This window comes from Globicephala melas, chromosome 19 (genome assembly GCF_963455315.2).
Source record: "Globicephala melas chromosome 19, mGloMel1.2, whole genome shotgun sequence".
Taxonomy (NCBI): Eukaryota; Metazoa; Chordata; class Mammalia; order Artiodactyla; family Delphinidae; genus Globicephala; species Globicephala melas.
In genome coordinates this window covers 43,528,069-43,542,728 of record NC_083332.1, presented here as the reverse complement: position 1 = coordinate 43,542,728, position 14,660 = coordinate 43,528,069, and the positions used below count along the sequence as shown (strand labels likewise).

Below are 14,660 nucleotides of genomic sequence, written 5' to 3'. Positions count from 1 at the left end.
AAATGAAGATAAAGTTATTGGTTCTTAAACTGATAATACAAATACAAATGTTGGTGGAGCAAACATTTAAACACCGTATAAGAAATAACATTCTCAGTGAATTTTTAAAACTATGAAATAGAAATTTACTAGTAATTAGTTGTGGTACACATGAAATTCATAATTGTTATCCAAACAATTCTTATCCAAAGTACTGAGGTATTCTACCCATCATTTAGACATTAGAGTTGCATAAATTACAAATATATTTATGTATCCATAGTTAAAGTGACTGAACTATAAAATTTCTGTGACAAAGCTGATGCTGAATACAAATAAATTCACATGACATTATACAGGCACTTTGGATTTTAGAAATTTGAGCCTTTGAAGAACTTCTGTGAAATCAACCTAGTTCCTAAAATGGCATTGATCTTTTTTTTTTTTGTAAATGAGTCCTCAGTTATATTTTGTTCAAAATTAGTTGGAAATCTCTGATTAAAGTATTCAATGGTGAAGCATCAAAATTTTCAGTTTTTCAAGCTTTTAGAGAATTGCAATTATTGAAAATCAAACATATAAAGACAACACTGAAATTTATCCTACAAATTACAGAAAATAAAGAAATGAAAGTATAATCAGCAAACATGATTCAATTTTGAGTTTATACAATTATACTCAGAAATATCTTCATTTGTGGGAAACTCTTAAAACATTTTATTGAACTATTTACACATACAAAAAAGTACACATATTTTAAGGCTGTGTTGTCCAATACTGTAGCCACTAGCCACGCGTGACTACTGCATACTTGAAATGTTGCTAATTTGAGTCTGTAAGTGGAAAATACACACTGGATTTCAAATACTTGTTACCAAAACAGGTAAATATCCCAATAAATATTTATATTGATTTTATGTTCAAATGATAATATTTTGGATATACTGGGATAAATAAAATATAAAAATTAATAATTTTCAAACCTTTTTAAATGTGGCTTTTAAAAAATTTTAATTTACATAATGTGGCTCACATTTGAATTTTACTGGACAGCACTGTCCTAAAAGATAGCTTGATGAATCTTCAGAAACTGAACTTTCCATGTAATTAAAAGCCATATGAAGAGACACAACAGCACCAGCATCTCAGAGGTCGTCTTCTCCTCCATTCCAGGAACTACCCTCCTCTCCCAAGGATAAACCACTATCCTTCCTTTTAACAACATGTATTATTAGTTTTACCTATTTTTGTACTTTTATATAAATGTATTCATATAGCATGTGCTTTTCTAATACACTCAATGTATTTGTGAAATTCACCCATATTGGTATGCTAGTTGTAGTTTTTCATTTTCATTGTATTTCTCTGTATGAACATGCAATTTATCCATCTGACTGTTAGTGGGCATTTGGGCAGTTTATAGTTTCTGGCTATTAATCAATAATGCCTCTACAATGTCCTAGTACTTATCTTTTGATGAATATATGTATTCATTCCCATTGCATACCATGCCTCAGGACAGAACTGCTGGATCACAGGTATACACATGTGCAGTTTTAGTATTTATTGCCAAATGTTGTGTCAACTTTATGTAATCAAACACCACACCAACTGTTGTTCCGCATCCTTGCCAACGTTTGTCAAAGGTACTCTGAACAAAGGCAAAAAGACAATACCTGTGAAAATATTTCAGTTGAAATACTTATACAATTTAATTTTAAAAAATGTAATTGTGACTATCCTCTGTTTATCTCTTAGCCTACCAGGTACCTGAGCATCTGTTGGAGAGTTTTGTTCTCACATGGCAGAGAGAGAGATTGAGCAAGCTTAGCTCCCTTGTGCATGTCTTATCAGGACACTAATCCTATCATATCAGGGCCCTACTCTTAGGACTCATTTAACCTTAACAGACCCCATAAAGGTCCTATCTCCAAATACAGTCATATTGGAAGTTGGGGGTTCAAAATATGAATTTTGGGGGAACACAAACATGCCGTCCACAATAGCTGGTAAGTGGTGGGGCCAGGAATCACAATTACATGACCATGAAGCGCCTACTCCTAACTTCTATACTTCATTGCCTCTTTACATTTACTATCTTCCAGAAGACTGGGGGATGGGGAAAGCTCCAGAGAAGTGCTGACTGTTGACTGAATGGTTGGTATCCCCTGCTTTAAAATTTTTATATTATGTAAGACCTATTATTATATTAGTTTACTATGACAACAGATGGTACTTACTTTATAGTGATAAAGCCCTATTTGTGGACCAGGGCAACAAAGCAGAGAAATTTTCAGTATGGAAAATACTGTGGGCTAAACTTTAAATTTTTACCTATCACTTTAATAAAATATTTCAGTTTTAGAAGTCAACTCAATCTGAAATTCACCCTTACATAAATTCAATCTGCTGTATCACTTCTTACAGAAACAGCCTTCTAAACTGCCAATTATTTACTATTTTTCTGAAGGAATTAGGTATTCCTTATCCCTGTGGAAATCAAGGTAGCAGAGATTCTTTCTTAAGAATTTTAACTTTGAACCTGAATTTTTTACTAGGAAGGTTTAATTTTTTGATCTCTTAAGAAGAAAATTCCTACATTTCTATATATGGTGAGCAAAATGGGAATAACAGAAATAACAAAAAGAGAGCTCCTTTTTATTCTTGCCATTATTTTAACTTTATTAAGAGGATTAATATTAAACAACTGAAAAAATTAACACCCGCTAATAATCAGATACTCTGACATGTTCTTTCAGCATTTTGAATATGTCATCACACTATCTTCTGGCCTCCATAATTTCAAAAGACAAGTCAGCTCTTAATCTTATTGTGGCTCCCTTGTGTGTAATGAGGCCTATTTCTTGCTGCTTTCAAGATTCTCTTTGTTTTTCAACAGTTTGGCTATGATGTACCTAGTTGTGGATTTCTTTCTGCTTACCCTACTTGGAGTTCATTAAACTTCTTGGACATGGACATGAATATTTTTCATCAAATTTAGAAGTTTTCGGCCATTATTTCTTAAAACATATTTTCTGCCCCTTTCTTTCTCTCCTTATCGCCTGGGACTTTCATTACATATATGTTGGTCTGTGTGCTGGTGTCCTACAATCTCTGATACTGTTCATTTTGCTTTGTTCTTTCTTCTTTCTGTTCTTGAGACTGGATAATCTCTATTAATCTATGTTCAAGTTCACTAATTCTTCTGCCAGCTTAAATCTGTTGAGTCTGTGAATTTTTCATTTCAGTTATTGTTACTTTTCAATTCTAGAATTTCTACTTGATTCTTTTTAAAAATTTAGATCTCTTTATTAATATTCTGTCTTTCATGAGTCACTGTCATAATTGTCCTTCAATTCTTTAAAGGAAGAAATTTTCCTTTAGCTCTTTGAACACACTGAAAAAGAATTGCTTTTAAGTCTTTTGTCACTAAGAACCATCATTTGAGGCAGGGTATCTACTGCCTGCTTTTTCCCCTGAGTATCAGTCACACTTTTGTGCTTATTTGCATGTCTTATAATTTCCTGTTAAAAACTGGATATTTTAGATAATATACTGTAGCAACTCTGAATTCTGACCCCTGCCTCCAGCCTGTTGTTACTGTTTTCTGTTTGTCTACTTAGTGACTTGCCTAGCTGTGTGGAGTCTGTTTCCCCAGCAGTGTGCAGCCTCTGATGTCACTGCTTAGTTTTTTTTCTTTTTAAGCCTTGCTTTCTAGGGGGTTGCCCCTGGGTCAGCATAACCTAGTGGTCAGCCAATGATTGGTCAGAGGTTTTGCTTAAACACCTTGAGTCAGAAGGCTTCTAATCCTTTGCCATGGGATCTGTGTGTGGCTTACTTTCAAAGTGCAGGGAGTTTATCAGTCTACCCTGTATTCAGCCAGGGACTAGCAGCTTTCAAGGGCTCTCTCTGTCCTCTCTTGAACAGGTGTAGCCTTGTACATGTACATAGCCTTTTGGACCATGAGAGGTTAAGTGTGATCTCAGTGAGGCTTACTTTAGCTATCTCTTTCCCTAGATTTCCCTGATAAATTTCTGGCTAGTCTGCCATTTTGTTGCTTCCTGAAACATTAGTTTTCTCCAATTGTTTGCCACAGAGACTGCTATTGTTTTCAATAACAGCCCTGGATATGTATTTTTCCAAGTGCTACTCTAAATAAAGTCAGCTCCCTCTGAGAGGACAGCAGAGCTGCCAGTCCTCATGGCTCTACCCTGCCCGGGGTAGAACTTGAGCAACCACAGAGCTAACGGAGATGGGAGCAGCTCCCGACAAAAATGCCAGACTCTCACTGTTCTTACTGAAATTCACTAGCTTTGTTTGAATAAATGCCTCTCAATATATGTCCTGTGGTTAATTTCCAGAGACCTTAAATAGGTTTTTGTTTGTTTGTTTACAATTTTGTTAAGTTTAATTACTGCTTTTTGGAGAGAGAATCTGCCAAGCTCCTCACTCAGCCATTTCAAAAGTGCTGCTCCTACATTTTATTTTAAACTGGGTGTCCCCCCCATAATGTGCTATGGATCCAGAACAAATATTAAACAGAACCATCTACTACACTTTGAAGTGCCCCACTAAGCACATAGTGGTAATCCAGTGCAATTTAGAACCACTGAAGGAAAAACCTTCCCCAAACCAGGACCAATATTTGGGTCTCAATCTCTTCAGAATTCATCAATATTATGAGAACATGAGACTTTCTATACTTACTCTTTTTAAAAAGTACTTCCTAACTGTATTGGATAACAACAAACTGTATATAAAAAGAGACAAGGAAGGCGGGGAGGACCATGGATGGAAGTGTGTGTGTGTGTGTGTGTGTGTGTGTGTGTACTGGGCGGGGGGTCAAGAATGGAGAGAGGGTCAAAAAAGAGGGTCAAAAATTAGGGCTTCCCTGGTGGCGCACTGGTTGAAAGTCCGCCTACCGATGCAGGGGACACAGGTTCGTGCCCCGGTCCGGGAAGATCCCACATGCCGCGGAGCGGCTGGGCCCGTGAGCCATGGCCGCTGGGCCTGCGCGTCCGGAGCCTGTGCTCCGCAACGGGAGAGGCCACAACAGTGAGAGGCCCGCGTACCGCAGGAAAAAAAAAAAAATTAGAGAAAGGGCCTTCCCTCATCCCCCATCAGAGTTGGCACCCAGGGGAGGGTTCTTGAGGGAGCTGTGAGGGTCCACAGACGTGCCTCAGCCTATGAGATGGTAGAAGATCCAGCATCCAAAAGTGACCCAGTGACTGGCCCAGCTGAGCTCTGACCACTTGTGGACAGTGTATGCCATGCTGTAGCCCTGCTCCTCTGTGGTATCGTCCACATCAACGTCAAACAGGGAGCCCAGGTAGGCCAGGTGGAAGATGGCCAGGGCCCCAAAGAGCAGATTTAAGGCTCGCACCCCCAAGCCCAAACGATGTTGGTGTGAACAGTCTGGTGGGCACCTTTTCGACAAGACACAGGCACTGAGGATCCGAGCCAGGCGCTTTCGGAGGATGTGCTCCACATAAGTGATAAATGCCAGGGACAGCAGCACCGCAGCCAGGTGGAAGCTAAAGCCGTGCAGGAGGGCGCTGGTTGCATAGGTGACCAGCACGGCTGAAAAGGTCCCGAGGTGGAGAGCATTCTTGAAAACATAGTTATTTAGCCAACAAGACATGGGCAGGTTCCAGCTTGTGACAACTTCCACCATGGACCGGGGCAGCTCCACATTCAGTGGCTTAGAGACCGTCAGGTCCCATTCCAGGTGACCCTTCTCCTCGGTGAAGCCAGCCCCCGCCAATGTGGCTGTGGCCTCAGATAGAAAGCCCACAAAATAGTTGCTGAAGTGGAAGGAGACAGCACTCTCGTAGGCTCGCAGCCACTTGTGAAGGAGGTGGTCACCATCAAGGGGAATGAAGTAGGGGAAGAGGTAGGGGCCCACACAGGTGGACAGCACAAGGCACAGCAGGGCCAGCACCAGGCTCTGGGCCACCTTCTGCAGCCACTGGCGGCTCAGCGGGAGGCCTTGGACAGCCTGTAGGTAGCTGTGGAAGGATATCCAGGGCCCAAAGACGATGGTGCCCACAAAGTAGAGGTAGCCCATGAACTCCACGGGCGAGGGCACCACACCCACCTCGCCCCGGTCCAGATCGAAGCCCAGAGACACTGCCTTCATGGCCACAATCATCTGGGCCCCTCGCATCTTGTGCCACGTCACAGTGTCCACCATGTGCATCTCACCCATGAGTAGGTAGATGAGGATGGTGACGGAGAGGAAGACGCCACGATGGGAGGAATGTCGGCAGAGGAACAGCACGAGGTAGCACAGAAGGCAGAGCAGCATGACCCAAACCATGTGCAGCTGGAAGAAGTGGTAGAGGCTGAAGAACCCACCTGCCACGGTGCTTGCATGCTTCAGGTAGGATGGCAACCCAAGCCTCCCGAGGAGGCGGCAGGCGAGGCAGATGGCAAGGAGCAGCCAGATCTGGTCAAGGCCCTGCTGGGCAGTAGGCAGGAGACAGCCCTGTAGGAGCTGCTGGAAAAATTCCTGGCGGCTGAAGGTGGCCATTGTGGACCCCCACGGATGGATGAACAGATGGATAGACTTGGCAGTAAAGAAGCTGCGGTCCAGGGGCCCAGGGACACACCACCGCCACCACTGTCGCCGCCTCCTCCGGGCAGCCTCCCCCGCAAGCTGCAAGGCCGGGACCAGCTGAGGCTCCCAGGGCAGCACTGTATACTTACTCTTAAAGACTGGGTAAAATAGATCTCCAAACAAAGGCAAGATTAGGGGTAAATAAAGGGACCACAGTCAGTAAAGCCTGAAGTCACCCTACCTGGGCTCGCTCCTCATCAAACTCCAGGCAGCCCATACCATCCAGTCTCTGGAGATCAATCCAACCTTTCCAGATAACACAGACTCCATTCAGAATCATGGGAGCCTTCAAATATACCTAAGACACAGAGAGAAGGATGAAAACCAATGATAAGCCATCAGACACATAAAAAACAAAGGATAAACTTACTTATGAAAACTGTTTTTTTTTGGGGGGGAAAAAATAAATTATAAAATTAAGAATTGTAGGAAAGTATACAAAGCATAGCCTCTGACCATATTCTATAAATTAAGTTAATCTGGTTTACCAGGATTTTATTTCTAGTCACAATTTTTCCATATTATTTATTTATTTATTTATTTTTGCGGTACGCGGGCCTCTCACTGTTGTGGCCTCTCCCGTTGCGGAGCACAGGCTCCGGACGCGCAGGCTCAGCGGCCATGGCTCACGGGCCCAGCCGCTCCGCGGCATGTGGGATCTTCCCAGACCGGGGCACGAACCCGTGTCCCCTGCATCGGCAGGCGGACTCTCAACCACTGCGCCACCAGGGAAGCCCCTATTTATTTTTTTAAAGATTTAATTTTATTTTCATTTTTGGCTGTGTTGGGTCTTGGTTGCTGTGCGTGGGCTTTGTCCAGTTGGGCTTCTCGTTGTGGTGGCTTCTCTTGTTGTTGAGCACAGGCTCTAGGTGTGTGGGCTTTAGTAGTTGTGGCACGTGGGCTCTAGTAGTTGTGGCATGCGGGCTCAGTAGTTGTGGCTCGCGGGCTCTAGAGCACAGGCTCAGTAGTTGTGGTGCACGGGCTTAGTTGCTCCGCGGCATGTGGGATCTCCCTGGACCAGGGCTTGAACCCGCGTCCTCTACACTGGCAGGAGGATTCTTATCCACTGCATCACTGGGGAAGTCCCTCCAGATTATTATTTTTTTATTTTTATTTTTTTTTGGTAGTACGCGGGCCTCTCTGTCATGGCCTCTCCCGTTGCGGAGCACAGGCTCCGGACGCGCAGGCTCAGCGGCCATGGCTCACGGGCCCAGCCGCTCCGCGGCGTGTGGGATCTTTCCGGATTGGGGCACAAACCCGCGTCCCCTGCATCGGCAGGCGGACTCTCAACCACTGCGCCATCAGAGAAGCCCCAGATTATTTTTAAAAGGAAGTTTTACAGATTTTGTAAAAACCGCAGTAAGGTGATACTTGAAGTGACATTGTTTCTTTTGCAGCTGAAGCTAGGACAATCAGGTACTTGGCTTTAATTTTTGAATCTTGAGTAGGAAGACATAAAGATGTAAATCAACTGGAATTCACTAGCCCCTGAAGAGAGCACGCACTGTTTCTCCCTGTTTGGATACCTGGAGCCACCCAAGGTCAGGTTCTTCATATTTCCTTTCCGTTTTATAAGCTACCTCATAGATTCCTGGTAAGTAATGCTGTTTTTCTTTCTTTTTCTTTTTTTACTTAAGTTAGCCAGAGTTGATTTCTACCACTTTTAGCCAAAGAACCTTAACTGATACAACATTTATTTATGCATACTAAACATAAGAGAATTCTTCTGTTTCAAGTATATAACCCTCGAGCAAAAGTCACTTTAGGTATGATTTCCAAATTTAAATCACTTTCATTTTTGATCACCAAATTAATTTTCATATTGCCTCTAAATATATTTGTTCTCAAGAGCAATTAAGGATCCATCAAGAAAGGACAGGTGCTAATGCTATCATCTTGAGGTGAGTATTTTACTGTGATATAGTAAGAAAATATACAAGAGAAGAAAAGAGAAATTTGTTAGTTCTTACAATCTCCCTCATCATAACAACATTTTATTCTGATAAGTACTTCGAAAAAAAAAAACCCAACCTTGTTATTTTAGGTCTTCTCTACCTCATTTAACACAGGCTTCTGAATAAAAATCAGCATAGATTTTTTTTTTTATCATTTACTGCCTTAACAAGATCTTTTAAATGCAGAGGATGCAGGACTTCAATGAGTTTTCAAAATTCCAAGTTATCCAATACATCTTTATAAATAAGGTTCTTCATCTACTTACATCAAATATATTTTCTTCGGATAATCTCAGTGCTTTTGTGAGCTAAAATTAGCATTATTTATTACCTATAATTATATAGTCAGTAAGGCAGTTTCTCATTTTGAGGAAAAAGCTGGAAGCATCAACTTTTTCTTTACTCAATTCAGCAGTTTCTTCAACAAAAAAAAATCATGAGGCATTCTTGTTTTACAGAGGTTTAATAAAAATAACTTATTAAATTATTAATTATGTCAGTAATTAAAAATATGCAACAAAAATGACTACTGAGACACCTGTAAAATAAAACCTAGAGGACTGGGCTTCCTTGGTGGAGCAGTGGTTGAGAGTCTGCCTGCCAATGCAGGGGACACGGGTTCGTACCCCAGTCCGGGAAGATCCCACACGCCGCGGAGCGGCTGGGCCCGTGAGCCATGGCCGCTGAGCCTGCGCGTCCGGAGCCTGTGCTCCGCAACGGGAGAGGCCACGACGGTGAGAGGCCCGCGTACCATAAAAAAAAACAAAAAAACAAAAACCTAGAGGACTTATGCCTTCTTAGTGCATATTTAAGCCATTCCCCTCCACTAGTAAACACAACTGATTTTCCTGTTAAGGGTCCCAATAAACCATGCTGAATCAATTTCTACTGATATTGGAAAAAAAGCCAAAAACATAAGGTTCCATTTCTCCTCCCATTTGGACCAAGGGAAACAGTCTACAGTTATAGCTGAAACCGTTTAACCACACATTTCCTTCTGTTCTGATAAGTGCTCATTCCCTTCCACATTGTGAATTTAAAACTCCACTGGTATGCACCTAAGTTGAACAAGTAACTGTGACGACCTCATATTCGATACCTCACTAAACCTAAAATAACCCTCTGAATTGCCTATTAATATAACTTGACTTACCACATCTACTAATCAAGATTCCCACTTTTTCCAACAGAGGAGGGGGTGCTACACAATCAGGAGCACAGCATCTCAGTTATCAATCTACCTCATTATTTTAAATTCTCACACTAAACAAAGAGACAATCCTCATCTAATAGCAGAGAAAGGTCAACTTCATGATCAGATTCTATAATCTTCATCAATGATTTACATCTTTTAGATTCAAAGATTCCATAATCTAGCTTATTCATATTACCTTCCATAGTCAAAAAATATTTTCCTTACGAAATTACTAAGCTCGTAAACAGCTGATTTATCACTTCTTTATAAAAGTTTTCTCATGACTAAGAAAACCACTGATCTGCTTTGGAAAATTCCTAAATGGGTTCAGAAAATGGCTACAGTTCATAATCAAGGCTAGTGCCTGGAACTGTAATTTAAAATATTTAGATGATCCTGTGATTTATTTAGATTGTTCACATTTAAATAAACACAGTTTTATGTGTAGACCTTCAAAGTAAATGCTTGGCACTTTCGTACATTCATGAATACCAAACCTTGAAGTACGAAGAAAAACTCTCTTACTTTGGCATTTTGTAATGTAATTTAATAATGTCATTTAAACATTCAGACATTTTTCACTGAAAATAATGATGGTTTATTTCAAACTGTGAAAAGAAAATGTATTAGAATATGACCTAGGGTTTAAACCCACTGTCCTAGAACAATTAAATGTTTTATATAAAATGAATTCTATAAAGCCTTTAAAATGGGTAAATATTCAGCTAATCACACACAAAAATAACAAAATAGATTGCTTATCTTTCCAAAAGTAAAATATCAGAGGATGTGTTTAAGACTTCACAGAAAGTTAAAAGTGACTGCAGCCTTACATTTTGTGTTCTTTTGGAAATAAGGTAAAAGTATTGCACAATTTTTTAATCAGCTCAATCTCTAAGTTTCAGCATTTGTGATGTTATTTCAATCCAAATTACACAATCACTTTTCTTTCACATTTGTAGCTTTAAATTCCACATCACTGTAGCAGCAGAGCTTCAGCAAAAACATGTATGCACCAACTGTGGCATTATCCATACAATGGGATACCATTCAGCCATAAAAAGGAATAAAGTAGTGATACACGCTACAACATGGATGAACCTTGAAAACATTATGCTAAGTGAAAGAAACCAGAAAAAGGCCACATACTATATGATTCCATTTATATGAAACATCCAGAATAGATAAATATAGAGACAGAAAGGATATCAGTGGTTCCCAGGGGCTGAGGGGAGGGGGGAATGAGGAGTGACTGTTAGTAAGTACAGGATTTCTTTTTAGGGTGATGAAAATGTTTTGGAATGACAGAGTGGTGACAGCTGCACAATTCTGTGAATATACTAAAAATCCCTGGATTTTTAGTTAATTTAGTGAAGGATGAATTTTATGGTCTATGAATTTTATCTCAATAGAGCTATTATAAAATATTTGCAATAAGTTTTATCTGTTACATAGGTGACATCTATAAGATATGTATATGGAGATTTTTGAGCAGGCAGTTGCATATAGGATTCTAGCACTCTGTGAAGAGATATGGGCTGATGATATGAATCTGGCAGCCATCAGCAACACAGTGGTATTTATTTAAATCCAGGGGAAAGGAAGAGATTACTCAAGCAGTAAGTAGAAGGAGAAAAGAGGGGGACCCATGAAGAACCCTAAGGAAATTCAACTTTCAGATGTATTCTCTCAGAAGAGAATAATCCAGCAGAGCAGCCTATGAACTGCCAGCGAAGAAACAGGAAAACATGCAAAGAGCCTAGTGGCTAAAGGTTAAGTTAAAGGCCCCCAAGTAAAAATTTCCCCTTTGTTGGCTGCAAGATTTTAAAGCATTACGTTACAGTACCTTAGGTCACTCATAACTTTTAGCAATGTTCTTATATAAGGCAGGAGTTCTTAGTCTGGAGTTCAGAAAACCCACATGAGTTTGGGTTTATGGATAAGTTTCAAGAAGACCAGAAACCTCCCAAAATTCTGTGTAAAAATGTATGTTCGTGTCCATGTGCATTTTTCTAAGCAAGTCCAATGCTTTCACCAAATTCTCAAAAGGGTGTACAAGGGGAAAAGGATTCAACTATGACAGTAAAAATGCAATTCTCCCCTTTCCCCTCATAGACACCAAGGTCTTTGTATCACCAAGCTTGAGAGATGATAAATACCCTTCATTTAGTAAAGGGACCAAACCACTTAAGCAGCTAAACATTAGTTACCCTGGGTTTTGAAATGTGCCGGAGGAAGGATAAGAGAGAACTTAGTTTCCTATTTATCAACCTGTACAAAATAGTTCTATCTCTGAGTCTGGAGTCTCTTATTCTGCAAGGATATAAATTTGGAATAAACCGTGGCATTTTCAATTGCCCTTTCTTCTACAATACTATAATGGATGTTCAGTGTTTCTAGCTCCTAGGTAGCTGGACTGAGAATAGAAATTGAGGGTACAAAGGGATAGCAGAAAGAGTTCCCTTTATTGAGTGGTTCTGAAGAAGATAATTTCAAGATAATTAAAACAGAATAATTGTAAATTTGCAAAGACTCCCATGCACACTGGTACTGAGCCATAACATCAAGATACACAGAAACCAAGTGTCAAAGCTATTGATAAAAGCAAGCAGCAGATACTTCACCCTCAAAAAACCCATTTCAATTGGAAAGAATATTTCATTTCCTTATAGTAAACTATTAGAGCTCAAATAATTGTGACTCTAGCCAATAAACTTAGATATTAGGGAAAACAGTAGAGGAAATGATCAGTACCCCTTAGGCCCTTAAGACATACCTAAATAATGATTAATAGAAGAACAGAAATACACCTGGAATTTAGAAATGTTTTTCTTGTAGCTTTCCTATAATTTCAATTTGAAAGGGTTCACCTACTCAACAGATGTATATTACCTGTCATTTTGTACGTGGTATTATCATAAGGGCAGAGGGGAATACATGATGATTTTTTTAAAAATTGTATCCCACCACCCCAAAAAAGATTCCAACACCAGTTAAAGTCTTTAATAAGGAAGAGTGGAATGCATACAAAAAGAACTGTAAGAATTAAAACTGAATTCACCCATTACATTTAAGTAGGACTCACTTAACTCCTAAGGTTAATGGAATGTTCCATTGACAGTAATAAAATTGTAAGGAGCTGGATCCAGCAGCTTTGCAACCTCTTTTTAAAGACCACAGTTCTAACAAAGTTGCATATAAACATGACCAGGATATAATATCTGAAGATTATCTACCTGAAAAATCTAAAATATTCAACTGAAAAACCAAGTGAATTAATGAGTTCAATAAAGTGCCTGGTTATAAAAAAAAAAACCAACAACTTTCCTGTATTACAACAGTAAGTATTTAGAAAATAAAATTAAAAATTAAAAAAACAAACCTTATTTTAAAATAGCATTAGGATTTCCCTGGTGGCGCAGTGGTTAAGAATCCGCCTGCTAATGCAGGGGACACAGGTTCGAGCCCTGGTCCAGGAAGATCCCACATGCCGTGGAGCAACTAAGCCTGTGCGCCACAACTACTGAGCCTACGCTCTAGAGCCCGCAAGCCACAACTACTGGGCCTGTGTGCCACAGCTACTGAAGCCCGCGCACCTAGAGCCCGTGCTCCGCAACAAGAGAAGCCACCACGATGAGAAGCCCGCACATCGTAATGAAGAGTAGCCCCTGCTCGCCGCAACTAGAGAAAAACTGCATGCAGCAAGAAGACCCAATGCAGCCAAAAATAAATAAATTTATATTTTAAAAAATAGCATTAAAAGTATCTACTAAGAATAAATTTAATACGAAACAGGTAGGCTCTTTAAGAAGAAAATACCTAATTTTTGAAACACAGAAAGAGACTTGAAAAACTAGTGAGATGTTATGTTCTCTAATGGTAAGACTACAAATGCCAATTTATCCCAAAGTAACCCTTATTTTAACGAAATTCCAGTAAAATCTCAAAATAACGTTTTCTGGAATTTACAAAGTAAGTCTGTAATTCACACAAAAGAATCAGACTATCCAAGAGAATAAAAGAAAGTATTTTTCTGCTCTTTCAGCTGTGACAACGCAAGCAGTACATATGCAGTAGTGCTGTGGCAGCCAGAAACAACTTGATGGAATAAACAAAAAAATTAAAAAACAAAACCACATATACAAGTACTTAATAAATGAAAAGGGTAACATTTCAAATCAATGGTAAAAGGGTATTTTACTTAACCAGTGGAGATGGGAAAACTGACTACCATTAAAAAAAAAAAGTTTGAAAAAAAATAAAATGGCTAAATTAATAAAATAAAACTAGGTAACTATTTCTAAACTAAAGGTTAAAATTTTAAAAATTAGGGACTTCCCTGGTGGTTGACTGGGTAAGACTCTGCGCTCCCAATGCAGGGGGCCCAGGTTTGATCCCTGGTCAGGAAACTAGATCCTGCGTGCTTGTGGCAACTAAGCGTCCTCATGCCGCGACGAAGCTCCCATGTGCCGCAACTAAGACCCGGCGTAACGTACATACATAAATATTTTAAAAAAATTTTTTTAAATTAAAAATCTTAATAATGTGTATGAGAAGAGATACCAGGTTCTACCACATTGTCAGAGGGAGCGTGAACTGGCTAACAATTCTGGGAAGGCATTTTTTGGCAACAGTGTGAATTTTCCTCTTACAAACAGCTCGTGTGGCTCGATATCAAAAACAACAAACAACCCAATAAAAAAATGGGCAGAAGACCTAAATAGACATTTCTCCAAAGAAGACATACAGATGGCCAAGAGACACATGAAAAGATGCTCAACATTGCTTATTATTAGAGAAATGCAAATCAAAATTACCATCAGATATCGCCTCACACCAGTCAGAATGGCCATCATTAAAAAGTGTCTACAAACAATAAATGCTGGAGAGGGTGTGGAGAAAACGGTAAATT

At 39.8% G+C, this 14,660-nt stretch overlaps 1 protein-coding gene across 3 annotated transcripts in view; it reads right to left on the bottom strand.

Annotated features, from left to right (window-relative positions):
- The window catches only part of CBFB (core-binding factor subunit beta), a 60,163-nt gene that overhangs the window by 19,567 nt on the left and 25,936 nt on the right, over positions 1 to 14,660 (bottom strand). For 2 of the 3 annotated variants that reach the window (XM_030863740.2, XM_030863739.2), the window contains exon 4: positions 6,780 to 6,896. In XM_030863740.2, the coding sequence (XP_030719600.1) occupies positions 6,780 to 6,896 (117 nt within the window). Of the gene's footprint in view, positions 1 to 5,087; positions 6,305 to 6,779; positions 6,897 to 14,660 lie in introns of those variants that run through there. The other variant, XM_030863736.2, reaches the window with a different exon arrangement.